General features: G+C 40.6%; 2 protein-coding genes across 2 annotated transcripts; both read left to right on the forward strand.

Moving 5' to 3' along the window:
* Positions 1 to 2,462: 2,462 nt before the first annotated feature.
* Positions 2,463 to 4,154, forward strand: LOC146759213 (obscurin-like protein 1). The gene is made up of 2 exons (XM_085510169.1): positions 2,463 to 2,762; positions 3,406 to 4,154. The coding sequence occupies exons 1-2, from the start codon at positions 2,513 to 2,515 to the stop codon at positions 3,549 to 3,551; spliced, it is 396 nt and encodes a 131-aa protein (XP_085366295.1). The 5' UTR covers positions 2,463 to 2,512; the 3' UTR covers positions 3,552 to 4,154.
* Positions 4,155 to 9,082: 4,928 nt separating this feature from the next.
* LOC146759214 (kinesin-like protein KIF20B) lies at positions 9,083 to 13,117 on the forward strand. The gene is made up of 2 exons (XM_085510170.1): positions 9,083 to 9,272; positions 11,716 to 13,117. Exon 2 carries the CDS (start codon positions 11,772 to 11,774, stop codon positions 12,468 to 12,470), a length of 699 nt encoding a protein of 232 aa, XP_085366296.1. The 5' UTR covers positions 9,083 to 9,272; positions 11,716 to 11,771; the 3' UTR covers positions 12,471 to 13,117.
* The last annotated feature ends 515 nt before the right edge of the window (positions 13,118 to 13,632 follow it).

The following is a 13,632-nucleotide window of genomic DNA, read 5'->3' on the forward strand; positions in this document are numbered from 1 at the left end:
CCACTGATATGACAGGCACCATTCAGTTCTCAATTGGCAAATCAAAATCCACAGCCAATCTGCTCGTCAGAGGTAACATATCCCGGCTTGGTTTACATCATGAAGATGAAGAATTAATTAACGTACAGTCTTCCTTCACTGGGGTCTTTGAAATATTGTGTGTGTGTCTGGAGGGTCTGCTCCATTTCCATTTAAAAGTCGTTGGACACTAAATGAGACAGCTGCATCTCAGTAAAAGATCTGTTTGAATAGTTTTGATGTGCTTACTATTCAGATCTACAGAGCTGACGTTTTGTCCTTGGCTATAGCAAAGAGGTCAAATCAGGTGAAATTAATTGTATTTCAGAACTAGACAAGTTGAAGTTTGGTAGCACATAAGTTTGATGCCATTTCTCATTGATTTCATCTGAAAGAAACTTCCAGGCTTTTTGTCCGCTGTTGTCCCCAGCGTAAGATTATCCATTCACATCCTAAAGTACTTGTTATATTTTTAACTCACTCTTATTTGAATAAAAGCCTCAACATTTGGGAGCAATTTAATAAGCACAGAACAAGAGCTGGACCTTGCATTTGGTAGATATTATACAGTATTACTTTATAGAAATGTAGTCAATGGCATTCCCTATAGACAATCGTTTTTTTTATCTTTAGAGTGGTTCAAAAAACCATTGTGAACATGAGATTAATTGAAATGGAGCAGACGCAAGAGACTTTCCTCTTCTTCCAATTGTCCTCATGCTTTCTTCTCTTCCACCCCTGCTTTGCAGATTACCATATACAAATCACCAGGAAGCTGGAGGACAAGAGAGCTTTGGAACGTCATTCTGTCATCCTGTCCTGTGACTTCAGGCCTTCTCCAAAGCTTGTGAAATGGTTCAAGGGCCACACACCCATCGTGCCCTCTGAGAAGTACAAGATCAAGAGGGATAAGCATTCAGCAGAGCTCAAGATTCTGAAGCTGAAGCCCGATGATGCTGGTGTGTACAAGTGCAAGGCAGGAATTGCAGAGACTGAAACCACGCTGACAGCTGAAGGTAAGAGCAGGGGGGGTGGTCTCTTACATGTCCTATTTCACCTCAGATTTCTCTTCTCTTGGTTGATTTCTGCCGTTCTCTCCTGCTAACTTTATAAATGTATAATCTTCACTGAGAAGATTACACAAAGATTATCTAGTCCAACCATTCTACCACATCCCAGTATGATTTATAGTAACAGTGGTAACAGTTCACCTTGTTTCCCCACAGCCCGCAATGTAGAAGTAACGAAGCACTTGCAGGATGTAGAAATTGAAGAAGAGAGCTCTGCTGTCTTCTCCTGCGAGCTGTCCCATGATGACGAGGACGTGGAATGGTTCCTGAATGGCAACCTCATTTACACCAACAATTACAAGGACATCAAGAACGTTGGCAATTGCTGCAAACTGACAATGAAGCAGGTTAAGCCTGAGGATGCTGGCACAGTGACAGTGAAGTCAGACAAGGTGTCAGAAAGCGCACCTGAAGGTGATAGGTGGGTCTGATCACACCCCTCCTGGATGTAAGAGATGCTAAGGAGCTCCAGTTCATTCTATTGTGCAGTAGTCCTGCTTCTAAAGCTCACCTCTCTGGGGTGACAAGACATCAGGGGCTTTCTTCCAGTGGAAGGTTCCATTGCAGCAGATATCAACGAAGGAGGATGGTTTTGGTGTCCTGCCAAAGCATTCCATTGCTTTTTATCATCATTTTACTTAACACAAGAAGAGTTACAAGAGCAATTTCTTTTACTGCTTCAGTAACATGCCGTGTCAATGCTGTTGTCTCCAAGTATTTATGACTGCAGGGAGAGCTCATTCAGTGTGTGTTTTGCCTCTGGAATGACTAATGACCAGGCTGTGAGTAACCTGATCTAGCTGTGAATGTCCCTGTTTATTGCAGGGGAGCTGGGCTAGATGGCCTTTAAGGGTCTCTTCCAATTCTAAGGATACTGTGATTCTAATCTGATCTCCCCAGCAATTAAGCTCTTTTACTCTATGCACTCCAGAGTTTGAAGGATTTCCTCTTTCTCCTTCCTTTTGCATTTGGTGGGTGTTTTTTCCCCATTATAAACATCTGATGTGTGAAATAGAAGATAGATAAAAGGAGTCAATAAAACAGGAAAATCAAAATTGTTCAGCAGCTTATCCTCTTAATCCTGAGGCCTGCTGTATGAGCTCTGCTGTACGTGAGGGCAATGCCAGCTCTCCAGCTTTAGAAGAGCTGCATCCCAATTACTTCATATGATATCAGTCCCACCCACCGGCAATGCAGGCTGTCCCTCCTGTTCCCTGTATTCTCCTCCTGATTAGTTCAGAATACCATAAAGTGCATTCAGTCAACGGACATGAAATCGCTTTAGGTTCTATACTGGTGTCGTCAGTGCTGGTAAAGATTTATTGATCCCTATTTAAAAATCTGAACACAACTGGAAATGTCTCAACTTCTGTATCACGTTGTTCTGTTTTGCCTGTTTAATTGCAGAGAAGCCTGCTGTCTTCATGAAGTCCTTGGATGATGTTTTTGTTGAGGAGCGGGGTGTGATTAAATTGGAATGCGAAGTCTCTAAAGAGAAGGTCAAACCAGTGTGGAAGAAGGACGGTGTTGTGCTCTCTTCTGGCAACAAGTATGAGCTGGTACAGTCTGGGAAGACCCTATGTCCCCTTATCCATGACCTCGAGAAGTCAGATGCAGGTTTCTATACCTGTGATATTGGCACTGATGTTGCCAAATCGAAGGTCGGCATTCAGGGTAAGTACTGTGGAAAGTAAAGGAGTGCTGAAAGCACATTCAGTGTGGTCACTATGTCTTACACCTATTCCCCCATGAGCCTTAATAGTTTCTACAATAGAAGTGTATTACTGCAATTTAGTGCAGTGATGTCTGGAAAATTCCCATTGCTTTTGATGTAAATGTATCTCATTTTGCCATGAAAATCACCAAACACGTCAAGAATGTCCTGGAAATATTTCCTTTCTAAATTTCCCTAAAATGGAGAAATGGTTTGAACACCAGTAGGGTAGGATGGTAACAAATTAGCTAATAGAAACATTTGATTTCTTGTCATAGGCAAAACCCTTTTTCTCACACAGCATCCTAGAGTTGTCCTCTCTGTTAGGTTTTTCCCTCTGTAGCTCATTGAATCTTCATTCTGCTCCATGGACTGAGCTGCTCTAATTGTAGTTCTTCCAGAGCAAAGACAAGAGATTCACGTCTCTTTTTTTTAATAGCTTTCTGGTAATTCTGAGTGGAGAATGTCTTAGAGAATACATCAGTAAGGAATGCAGCCATGTTCTGCAAATCCTGAGTTAAAACACCAGTGCTGCTACTCATGTCAGTCACAAATGCCTTTTCTCCATATAAACCTCATACTAACCTATCTCTTACCTTCCAGAGCTGAATAGTGGCATTACCAAACGGCTGAAAAACACTGAAATCCAGGAGGGAGAAGATTGTACTTTTGAATGCATTCTGTCCCATGAAAGCATTGATGAGTTCAACTGGACACTGAATGGAAGCAGAGTGGAAAGTGGTGGGTGATTTAAAGCTTCTAACGTGAGTCAGAAATAGGCTCTCCTTATCAAAAGTGTGACTCCTACTGACGCTGGGGAAGTCGTTTTTACTGCCCGTGGTCTAACCTCCAAAGCCTCTCTGTGAAAGGCAATGAGATGGGAGAGATTCTGGGGTCTGATTCCTTCAACTGTCTTCTGATAAGATTGTCGTGAGAGCTAACTCATAATATGGTTAAAGTGAATAGCAACCTTCTACTTGAACCTTGAAGCACTGAGAATTTCTCTTAAAAATAAGTAAAAGGAGGAAACATTTTACACAAATGTGAGAACTACCCAAAGCACTGGGGTAGTGTTGGAAATGGGCATCTCACTACAGCTTGTTCCATTACCAGTAAATCAGGAATGCTCTGTTGAGGGAACTGTGGGAGCAAATATCCTCTAAGTATAAGCTGAAGGGATGGCCTTCACACCATCTAGCTGTACAACAAATTCCTATCTAGAGCATGTGCATCTGAGAGCATCATCCGAGGCTCCCAGTGTGATGAGTGGAGAGAAGAAAGAGGCAGTTTTCAGACATGGTTCATCATCCTCAATGGGGTAGATTTAAGAGAGAATTAATGGTGCCTGGAATTCTATTGTCTGTACTTTGCAGATTACTGCTGGCTGTAGGATGGCGTCTGTTGCAAGTGCCTCTCTAACTTATCTCCAGCATGTAGATGCATGTATTTTGAGAGAGGCATCCTACCCTAAGTGTATGTTACTCAAAAAGCAATGTTTTCTTCCAGGAAAACCTACTGAGGTTTCAAAACAGCTGGAGGATAAGACAGCAGCAGCAGGGCAGGACATCAGCCTGAGCTGTGAGCTGTCAAAACCGGATTTGAACATCAGGTGGTACAAGGATGGCAAAGCAATCAGAAAAAGCCAGAAGTACGACTTGCAGCAGGAGGGAACTGGGGCCATTCTGATCATCCATGATTCTACTGCCAAGGACAGCAGGGAGTACACCTGTGAGACAGAGGACTCCATAACAAAAGCCAGGGTCACTGTGCAAGGTGAGTTGAAAAGCACACTGGGGATGGCATGTAGAGAAGTCGAGGTAAATATCTGCAGCCTGTGGGTGATGTTTTTCTCTTCTGTTTCCTAGAGCAGGATCAATTCTTAGTTTTCAGAAAATATGATGGATTAAAATCTTTTCCTTAAAATAATCTGGAAACTGAATGATTCTCCAGTGTGATGTGGATCTGGGCAGCCTGGTCTGGTGGTTGGTGACCCCTTGGCAGGGGGTTTGAAACTAGATGATCTTTGAGGTCCTTTTCTACTCAGGCCACTCTATGATTCTGTGATCATTCTATGATTCTATGATCTTGGTTGTTAGTGAGCCACGAAAAGATGGCAATCTGAATTAGTCTATATTGAATATGTGTAATCAAAACTATATGCAGTTTATCAGATGAGATCCTACCAGCGCATGTATAATGGTATTGAACTTTGCAGATATCTACTGGAATTATCAAACCTATGTAAATGGGTGGATTCTGTGGTCTTCTTAGACTCTTTGCATCTCTATGTGATATTCTGAAATGAGGGCAAAGGAGATTCAGGACACCTCTGTATGCTTGGGACTTGTTGGGGTAACAAATCCCTTTGTCCTACACCCTCATCCTTTTTTTTTTCCTTCCAGAAAAACCTAATTACTTTATCAAGGAACTTTCAGATGTGAAAATTGAAGAAAGTGGAAGTGCACTTTTTACATGTCAGAGCGAGAAAGCCGCATCCTTCGTCATATGGAGGAAAGGCATTGCTGTGCTCAGGCCTGGCAGGAAATACAAGAGGGCACAGAAAGGACGAGACCTGCAGCTGTGCATAAAAAATCTGGAGAAAAGTGACAGTGACGTGTACACCTGTGACATTGGTGATGCCCAGTCCAGAGCCAAGCTGGTTGTACAAGGTATGTGTGAGAGCCATATGACTGCGCATCCTGTTTCTCCACTACCAAGACATTATCCTGGTAGAATTTGTACATTTATGGCAGGTCTTTGGGGCTGCAGCTGTCTGGCCTGAATAGCGGTTCACAAGCCATGCACAGAGCAAGCTGCACGGAAAGGGAAAGAACTACCGACTAGAGCAGTGCCATTGAGAACTTTATGTATCATTTAAAAACCAAAAATGCTGATGTACGGTGAGGCTGGTGACCCAGAAATCAGTGTGAACTTTCTATCTCTGACCTTTCTGAGTTAAAAATAGTCCTCCAGAGTTCTAGGCAAAAATTCCCTTATGCTGCATTCTGGGTAGTTGTCACGGTTTAAACAAAAATCTACCTGTGTCCGTGACAGGGGGGCCACAGGCAAGCAAGGTGCTAGAAGGAGCTGAACCTCTGTCCCAACTACTTCAGAAGCAGCCCAAACCCCCTCGTACATGGCTAAGATCTCCTTCTCAGTTGGAGTGTAGCACTCCTCAGACCCTTTATATGCTCGACTCCAAAGTCCCGGGGGTTGGCCTTGGGTTTCTCCTAAAGCTCTTTGCCACAAACTCCAAGTGGGACCTTTCTCTCCAGCAGCAGTGTAGAGGATGTTCTTTACATCCTGTCCCGTCCGTACTGGCCCCAAGGCCACGGCACGGGCTATCTCTTGTTTTCTCTGCTCAAAAGCCTGCTGCTGCTCAGGACCCCATGAGAAATTATTCTTCTGTGTTACCTGATAGAGGGGGCTCACTATGTGGCTGTAGTTTGGGACATGCATTCTCCAAAAGCCCACTACTCCCAGAAAAGATTGGGTCTCTGTCTTGTTGGTGGGAGGAGACATAGCAGTGATTTTTTCAATCACATCTGCTGGGATGTGTCGATGCATATCTTGCCATTTTACACCTAAGAACTGGATTTCCTGGGCAGACCCCTTCACCTTGCTGCGCTTAAGGGCAAAACCAGCTTGCAAAAGAATTAGGATTATCTGTTTTCTTTTCTTGAAAATCTCTGCTGCTGTATGGCCCCACACGACAATATCATCAATATACTGCAAGTGTTCGGGAGCAGTAAAATTATTCATGCTTTATATGATGTTATGATGTGGAATACTGATAGCAAAATTACAAAATTATTAAACCATGACACCCTGGTATTTTTCTTTTTTTTTTCTTAAATATTTTCCTTTTTTTTTTTCTTAAATATTTTCCTTTTTACTATTTAAATGTTATGGGCTTATTTATCTTATAGAAACACAAGGCTGTTTACAAAGAAGTGCATGCTGTGTTGCTGTATGATGAGCAAGATACATCTATTCTTCATCTAGCAGGAATAGTTGCTGAGCCTTAAGAACAGTTTCAGAAAGCTTTGGGAATTTGGGCATTTTCCTTGTTTCTGCAACACAAAATGAAAATTTATGCTGTATACAAAGAAAAGGGGAGTCCAAACTTGTACGTTAAATTTGAAGGAGATCAATCTGGGGTAATATTTAAAAAAAAAAAAAAAAAAAAAAAAAGGGGAGTGTGGTCATCAAATACTATAAAATATATTAGCTGTTACTAGAATGCCACTTATCTTCCCCCCATATGAATCACTGTCATGTTGTATGTGAATTTGTGAGGTGGGTTTTGAAGCTGAAATTAAAAGCTTCTTGTATGGCTGTCTTCATAGTGGCTATCCAGACTATCTGTAGAAATAACAGCTATTATGTAGTCAGCTATTCACCAGTTTTAACTGATTATAAATTACATTTCAGGGTGGAGAACATAGCATAGTGCCTGACACCTGTGTTGATCCTGAGGGCATTCTTGATTCTGTGCATTATGATGTCATGGATATTAAAGAGCAAGCTGAGGCAGCACATAGTTCCATTGTATCCCTGGGGGACCCGAAGGAAGATACTGGCTGGTTTGAAAAGCAGCTGGAGAAAACTAACTTTGAACTGATGGAGACCAAAGAAGAGCTAACAGAGAAAAACACCAAACTACTTAAAACTGAAGAAGAGCTGATGCAGAAGAACAAAGGTGAGTTATGCGATGTGAAAGGTAGAAGAAATAGTTCATTAATCTAAAATAGAAATAACCAGTTTGAGTAGGAATTAGAGGAGATGTTCTACCTTTGGAACCATAGCCTGTAGATAAGTGATAGTTTGTTCCTTGTGTATATTCAGGTTCAGCAATTCCACGGTTTTTGGTTATTTCTTTTCTTTTTTTCCCCCTCTCCTTTAAACTGCAACGAGCAGCTTTACGCTTTCGTAAGTATGGGGTTAAATGTCTATATCTTGATTTTTACTTTTATATTGTAATCTCTACTCTTCTTTATGTCTTGTTGATGCAATGTTTTCGTTCCAAGAAATATAGAAAACTTTTGAATCCCTCCCAATAAGTGAAGACCACATGCAAATTAATTAATCTGTTCAAAAGCTACCTAAACATTAGAATATCTGGAAAAATTGATTACTTAATAAACTATCTATTGGCTACTTATGTAATACAACCTTTTCTGTGTGTTACAGACTTTGAAATGCAGGTGATTAAATTGGATGAGTCTGTTGAGCAACTTAAAGAAGCAACTGAGGTAACTTTATCAAGAAGATGTTGTGTAAAATTGTTTTAATACCAACTTGTGGTAGCTTAAAATGCTATGAATGCTCAGGATATCTACACGTTCTATGCAGTCCATAAAACTTTATCCTGACTAATGTACTGCGAGCTACTGAATATGTGAAGACTAGCTTGATTAAGTATGTGTGCATACCACTTCTGGTGGTTTTTGTTCATTTTTTGATGCTTTGTAGCCTGAAGTAGCTCTGAAAACATTTATAGTTAATTCTGTCACTCAGATCTCTAACCTTGTAAGCTTAGCAACTTGACCCTTCTTAGTCTTTGACTGTCTGCATCACTGCAACTTAGTATTTCCATGGTATTAAAGCTGACTGTGATGAGTAGTCATGTCCTCACCTATTACTTCTTCCAAGAACAAGGCTCCAACTCTATCTGTGAGATTGTGTGGCCTGAACACTTCTGAGGCTTTTCTTTTCATAAGTTACTAAAGATGAATAATCAGTCCTTGGCAGTGCCAGCATGGCTTAACAATCGTCATCTTGTAAGTAAGGAAGCTTCACTTGTGGTCAAGGACACAATCTAAACTATGCGTGACAGAGCTGACTAAGCTTTAAGGTTGGATTATATCTGTCACGATGAAAGTGATTTTAGCAGCTTAGCAGAAGTGTGATGTGATGAACTTGTATGAGAGCTGACCATTTGCTCTTTGACCATGTTTGTAATTTTGTTGACTTCTTGGAAACAGGAAATTCTTTGATAAACTGGTAAACTCTTGATTGTGTGCAAGTCTTTTACTTTGTAACCTGCTAGGCTCTTGCTTTCCCTTGTATACTCTACCGAGTATTGCACTTGTCATTATCTGAAGGTGTACTTGTTCTGTCTGCTATTGAGATTTGTAACTGATGTCTATAGAGTCACCGGGTAAATATTTTAGCTGTATGGTTTTGTGTAAATATTTGCCTACAGAAGATTACTGAGACTTAAGTGCTCCTTTTGTTAAGCTTCAATGTAACTGATCTTATATCAATACAGGAAAAGACTACCTACCATTTAACTACCATTAAAGCAGAACCGGCAGAAGAGAACACTAATAAAGGAACTGAAAGCAGCCAATTTTCAGTGCTTTCAGTTAAAGCACTGAAACAAGAGAAAACTGAGTTGGAAGTGGGAAGAAAGCGCAGTAGTGATGAAGATAAGCCTACTGTGGAAGAGCCACCTCCAAAGAAAGGTACAGTTTCTTCCATCCTTGAACAGGGTGTCTTCCAAAACAATAAATTGCTTCCTATTCCGGATAGGAAGCAAAAGGCTGTGAAGCGCGTACCTTATGGTATAAGGAGAAAAGCCACTGTGTTAAACTGTAAATAGAAGTAACTGTTATGTAAATATCCCTTTTTCAGAAGGTCCTATGCTGTTCATTTTTGAATGCTTAAGAATAAAAGTTTTTTGCACTATTTTTTTCCTTTTTGCTGCTTTTTCCTCATCTGTTGATGCACTTGCAGATTTGGTAATAGTTTTAAAGCAGTTTCTTTAGGATTGTTTCAACTGCTGTTGCTGATCTTCTGAGTAGCATCAGCTGCTCAAGTGCTTTTTTTTGTTTGTTTGTTTTGTTTTTCCTGAAGCAACTATCAAAATTGTTGACGACCTGCTAATTGCTCGCTCATGGGCAATATTTGAGCAAAATGGTTTGGATAAGCTCTGATGCATTTAACTTCACTTCTGGGCACAGCTGAGTATCAGTGTTCCTAGAATTACGGAAGGCATATACAATGTAGACGGGAAAATCTAAAACTTAGCTGTAGTCCCTTCCTTTCTTGTATTCCTCTTGCAAAATATGTGCAAGGGAGAAAGTCAAGGCCTTCTTTGGATGAGATGCTGTTCTTGGATGATTTGTCCCTGCTGCCTTTATTTGGCATCAATATTGAATCCTAATGTGACCACTGAATGGCATCACATATAAGCATCTTACCAGAGACTGAGGGAGGGATGTGGACTCCTCCATACTCCAAATAGTAGTGGGTTTGTTCTAATCATATGACCAAAGCTCTCATTTAAAAATTAATGACAGCAATGCTCCACATAGGAATTAAAATGGGTAGCTGATAGTCACAGTGTCAGCATGAAGTTTTCTGTTAAGAAGTACTGAGTATTCAATCATGTTAAAATTTTCTTCTATTTGTGAGTATTAATAGCGTCCAATTTCAAAAACCGCTTAATATATATTCTTTAGCTATGTTAAATATACACAGTAGAACAATGAGCACAGGTATGTTGTGCTGGTTCTTTTGTAGAATTAGTTATATAAGTAGCACGAGCAAAAGTGTTTTAGGAGATGCTAGGTTATCTCAGCTTCAAGTTCAGGGTATTTACACCATTCTCTGAGCTTTTAGGTCTTGTTTCCTATGCTCTGTAATAATGCTTTTTCCCTACTTCCTGTGTAAGGAGCTTCTAGACTGAACATTACACATCTTCTCCCTAGTCTTATTTATCTTGCTTTAGTGCTTGCTTGTTGTTTTCAGCATAAAGCGTTTAGATTACTTATAAATCATATTCCCCTCACTAGTGTTGCTGGGAGCAGCAGTCAAAACCCGAAACCTGGTTTGGGGTGGAATATGCCACTGCTGTTTCTTCAGTATGACTTTTAAATCAGTTGAGGGCTGTATATAAAACTCCTTAGATGAGTTAAGAGGCTGTTTCCATGCAGTACATGTGAATCTGTATGTAATGCAGGCTGCACGTGGGCGCTATAAAATTCTGCATTTCTGTAGTTGTAGTAATAAAAGGACTGTACAAGAATCACCATGGAATATATTGTTGTGGTGACACAATCCCTAGTAAGTCTTGACTTATATTTATTTTTCTAATACTTAAAGTATGCATATTATGGAATGGACATAACTGGATTCTAAAGCAATGATGAAATACAGCAGAAGTCACTTTTGATAGAAAGAAAATGCATGTGATTTTAGCTAATTGCTCACCAGTTAAAAAAAAAACAGCCCCAAGCTAATGGAATATTTATGGAAACTTGAATCTGCAAATTTGTACAACTTTATGAGTGAACTTTATATGCAAAAGAGTAAGTGTGGACAGAAGTAGGAATCCTCATATTTTGTTTAGAGATCAACTGAATAAGAGAGACAGATATCAACACTTAAGTGATCAACTTGTCCAGGGTTTTATCTTTCTTTTGAAAGTAAGAGGACTGTGAGTTGGAATGAAATTTCTTAGAGAACTGTTTATCTACCATTTAGATGTAGATGGAGTGATTCCTGGCTGCCTTATAGGGATTGCTGAAGCACGGAAGATAGAAAGAATATAGCTGTGAATTATCTATCTCGTTCCCATGTTTCTTAAATCTAATTAGATTTTCTACTGGTGTGGAGTGGAAGGTTTGAGTAGTGCCATGGTAAAAGTGTTCTTCCAGACTGAAAACCTTTTGCTGTTAATTCTGTATAGAAATCTGAGGCACCTGATTACGTGTTCAGAGGACTTGAATTCCTTCACTAGTATCAAATACTATGTGATGTGAGGGCATGGCTTGCATATTATGACAGTGTTTCACTTAGAAGTTGCTACTTGGTGTTGTGAACTGCTATGTAATAACGATTTTAATCAATCTGAGCTACATTCCTTTTCCCTTTTTTTTGTTTGTTTGTTTGTTTGTTTTACAGTAGTTGTAAATGAGAGAAAGAAAAAGAACACTGTAGAGCAAAAGAAAATTGAACACATGAAGCAAAAGTGCTCCACGTACCGAAAGGAAGTACTAGCACTGAGGGAAAGAACTGAAATCTTGGAACGTCATTTAACTGTGCTTGAAGAACAATGCAGAAGAGAAAAAAATAAAAAAGAAGATTTCAGTAAGCAGGTAACAAGCCTGCGTATTGAGCTTTCTTTTTCTGAAGAAACAGCTGATGCCCTCCGTGAACAAATTCTGCAGGGTCAAGCTGACTATCGGGAAATTGCTTCTGAACTGGATGAACAGAAATCTATAAATATGACACTTGAAAACAAAAATGCCCAACTAACTAACAACATAGAAGTTGCCAAAGAATATATAATTGATAAAGTGTCACAAGTAAAAGAAATGCGGACCAAATTAGATGAATTATACAAAAGTCACTTAGAGTTTCACGCCATCGGTACTGACTTTGTCAGTGTAAAGGATTCCTCAGACTGTGAAAAAGATGAGACAGGGACATCTCAAATTAGTTCTGCATGCATTCAGTCACAGACTTCTTCCATCTCAGATCTTGTGCAGGACCTCTCCTTTAACTATAGTCTTGAAAGGATTTGGGAGGTATGCAGAAGTATTTTTGATGTTTCCTCACAAAAAAGTCAGCACATCAAAGCACTGCTTCAAGACAATGAAAACCTAAAGGCGGGACTGAATAATGCTGAAAATCATAATCGTCATTCAGAGAGTTAGGACGCTCCTTCCTGCTAAACAGAGAAACAGAGAGAGAGGGAAAGCCAATCTGTTAGCTGTTTACGAGCTTCATACACAAAAGAAACAGCACACTAGCTCATGCAAAATGTTAGTCATTAGAAACTGAACAGCACTCCTTGCCCCAGCTTAGCAGTTGTGTGGATTCCCAAACCCACAGCTCCATGGTGCTGTTTGTTCAGACCCAGAGTGTCTACAGGTAGAGCCAACCATCTGCCTAGAAAGTCAAAGGGGGTCAAGTGACCAGGACAGGCACAACTGACATCAGCACCCCCATGCAGTGTTTGAAGGAAAAGCAAAAGTGCAAAGAAACCGAGCAAATTCAAACCAATGTGTCCTTTGAGAAATGGGTGCACCGTGGGAAAACGCCACAGCAGACAATCCCACAACAAAATGGGCATCATTGAACGAAGAAAGAGGCTGAAGTGAGTCACCTACACGCCACTTCTGCACATTCCACCCCAAACCTGGTTTGCACCAACAGCAGAAATCAGTGGGTTTTGGATCACTTCTAATACTAAGCAAGAGAAGTAATACTTGCATTCTGTGATTCCTCCTCCATATCCAACTACAGTCTTCTCAAAATTCAGAATTTATACAAACTTATAAATAAATGCATCACTCATAAAGCCAGATGTCTGTATTACTTTTTCTTTATCACTCTCCTTTCTGGCAAGTGCAGGTGACCAGCAAGCTGTGGATTTGATTCTCAATATGGAAGCTGGCACAGATTTGGGGACCAAGTTCCAGTGGGAGAAAATGTAGAGCAAGCAGTGGAGGTGGAAACTCAAAAAAGAAAGTAGCTTGTCAGCATGAACACTCCAGAAACAGGGCAGCAGTCAACACCTCCTTGCAAGACACCGATCTGCTTCCCTGCTCCATCAGGCTCCATGCCAGCCCAGTACAGCACTGCTCCTGGACACAGCAATCATTTCACCAAGACTCAGCTCAGCTACCACCATCACACAGTGGGACCGGCAGCCTCCAGCAGTCCCTTCAACCCAACCTGTTCTGTGATCCTGTGATCTGTGACCACGGATGAAAAACAACTGCAGCTGCATCTGAGGCTGCCCCAGGACTGACTCAAACACACTGACATGGCAGGGGCAGAAAAGAGTTCATTTACAAAGTGAAAGCAAAATGT

Source organism: Coturnix japonica, chromosome 10 (genome assembly GCF_054131305.1).
Source record: "Coturnix japonica strain WE chromosome 10, WE-NBRP24, whole genome shotgun sequence".
NCBI classification, from domain to species: Eukaryota; Metazoa; Chordata; class Aves; order Galliformes; family Phasianidae; genus Coturnix; species Coturnix japonica.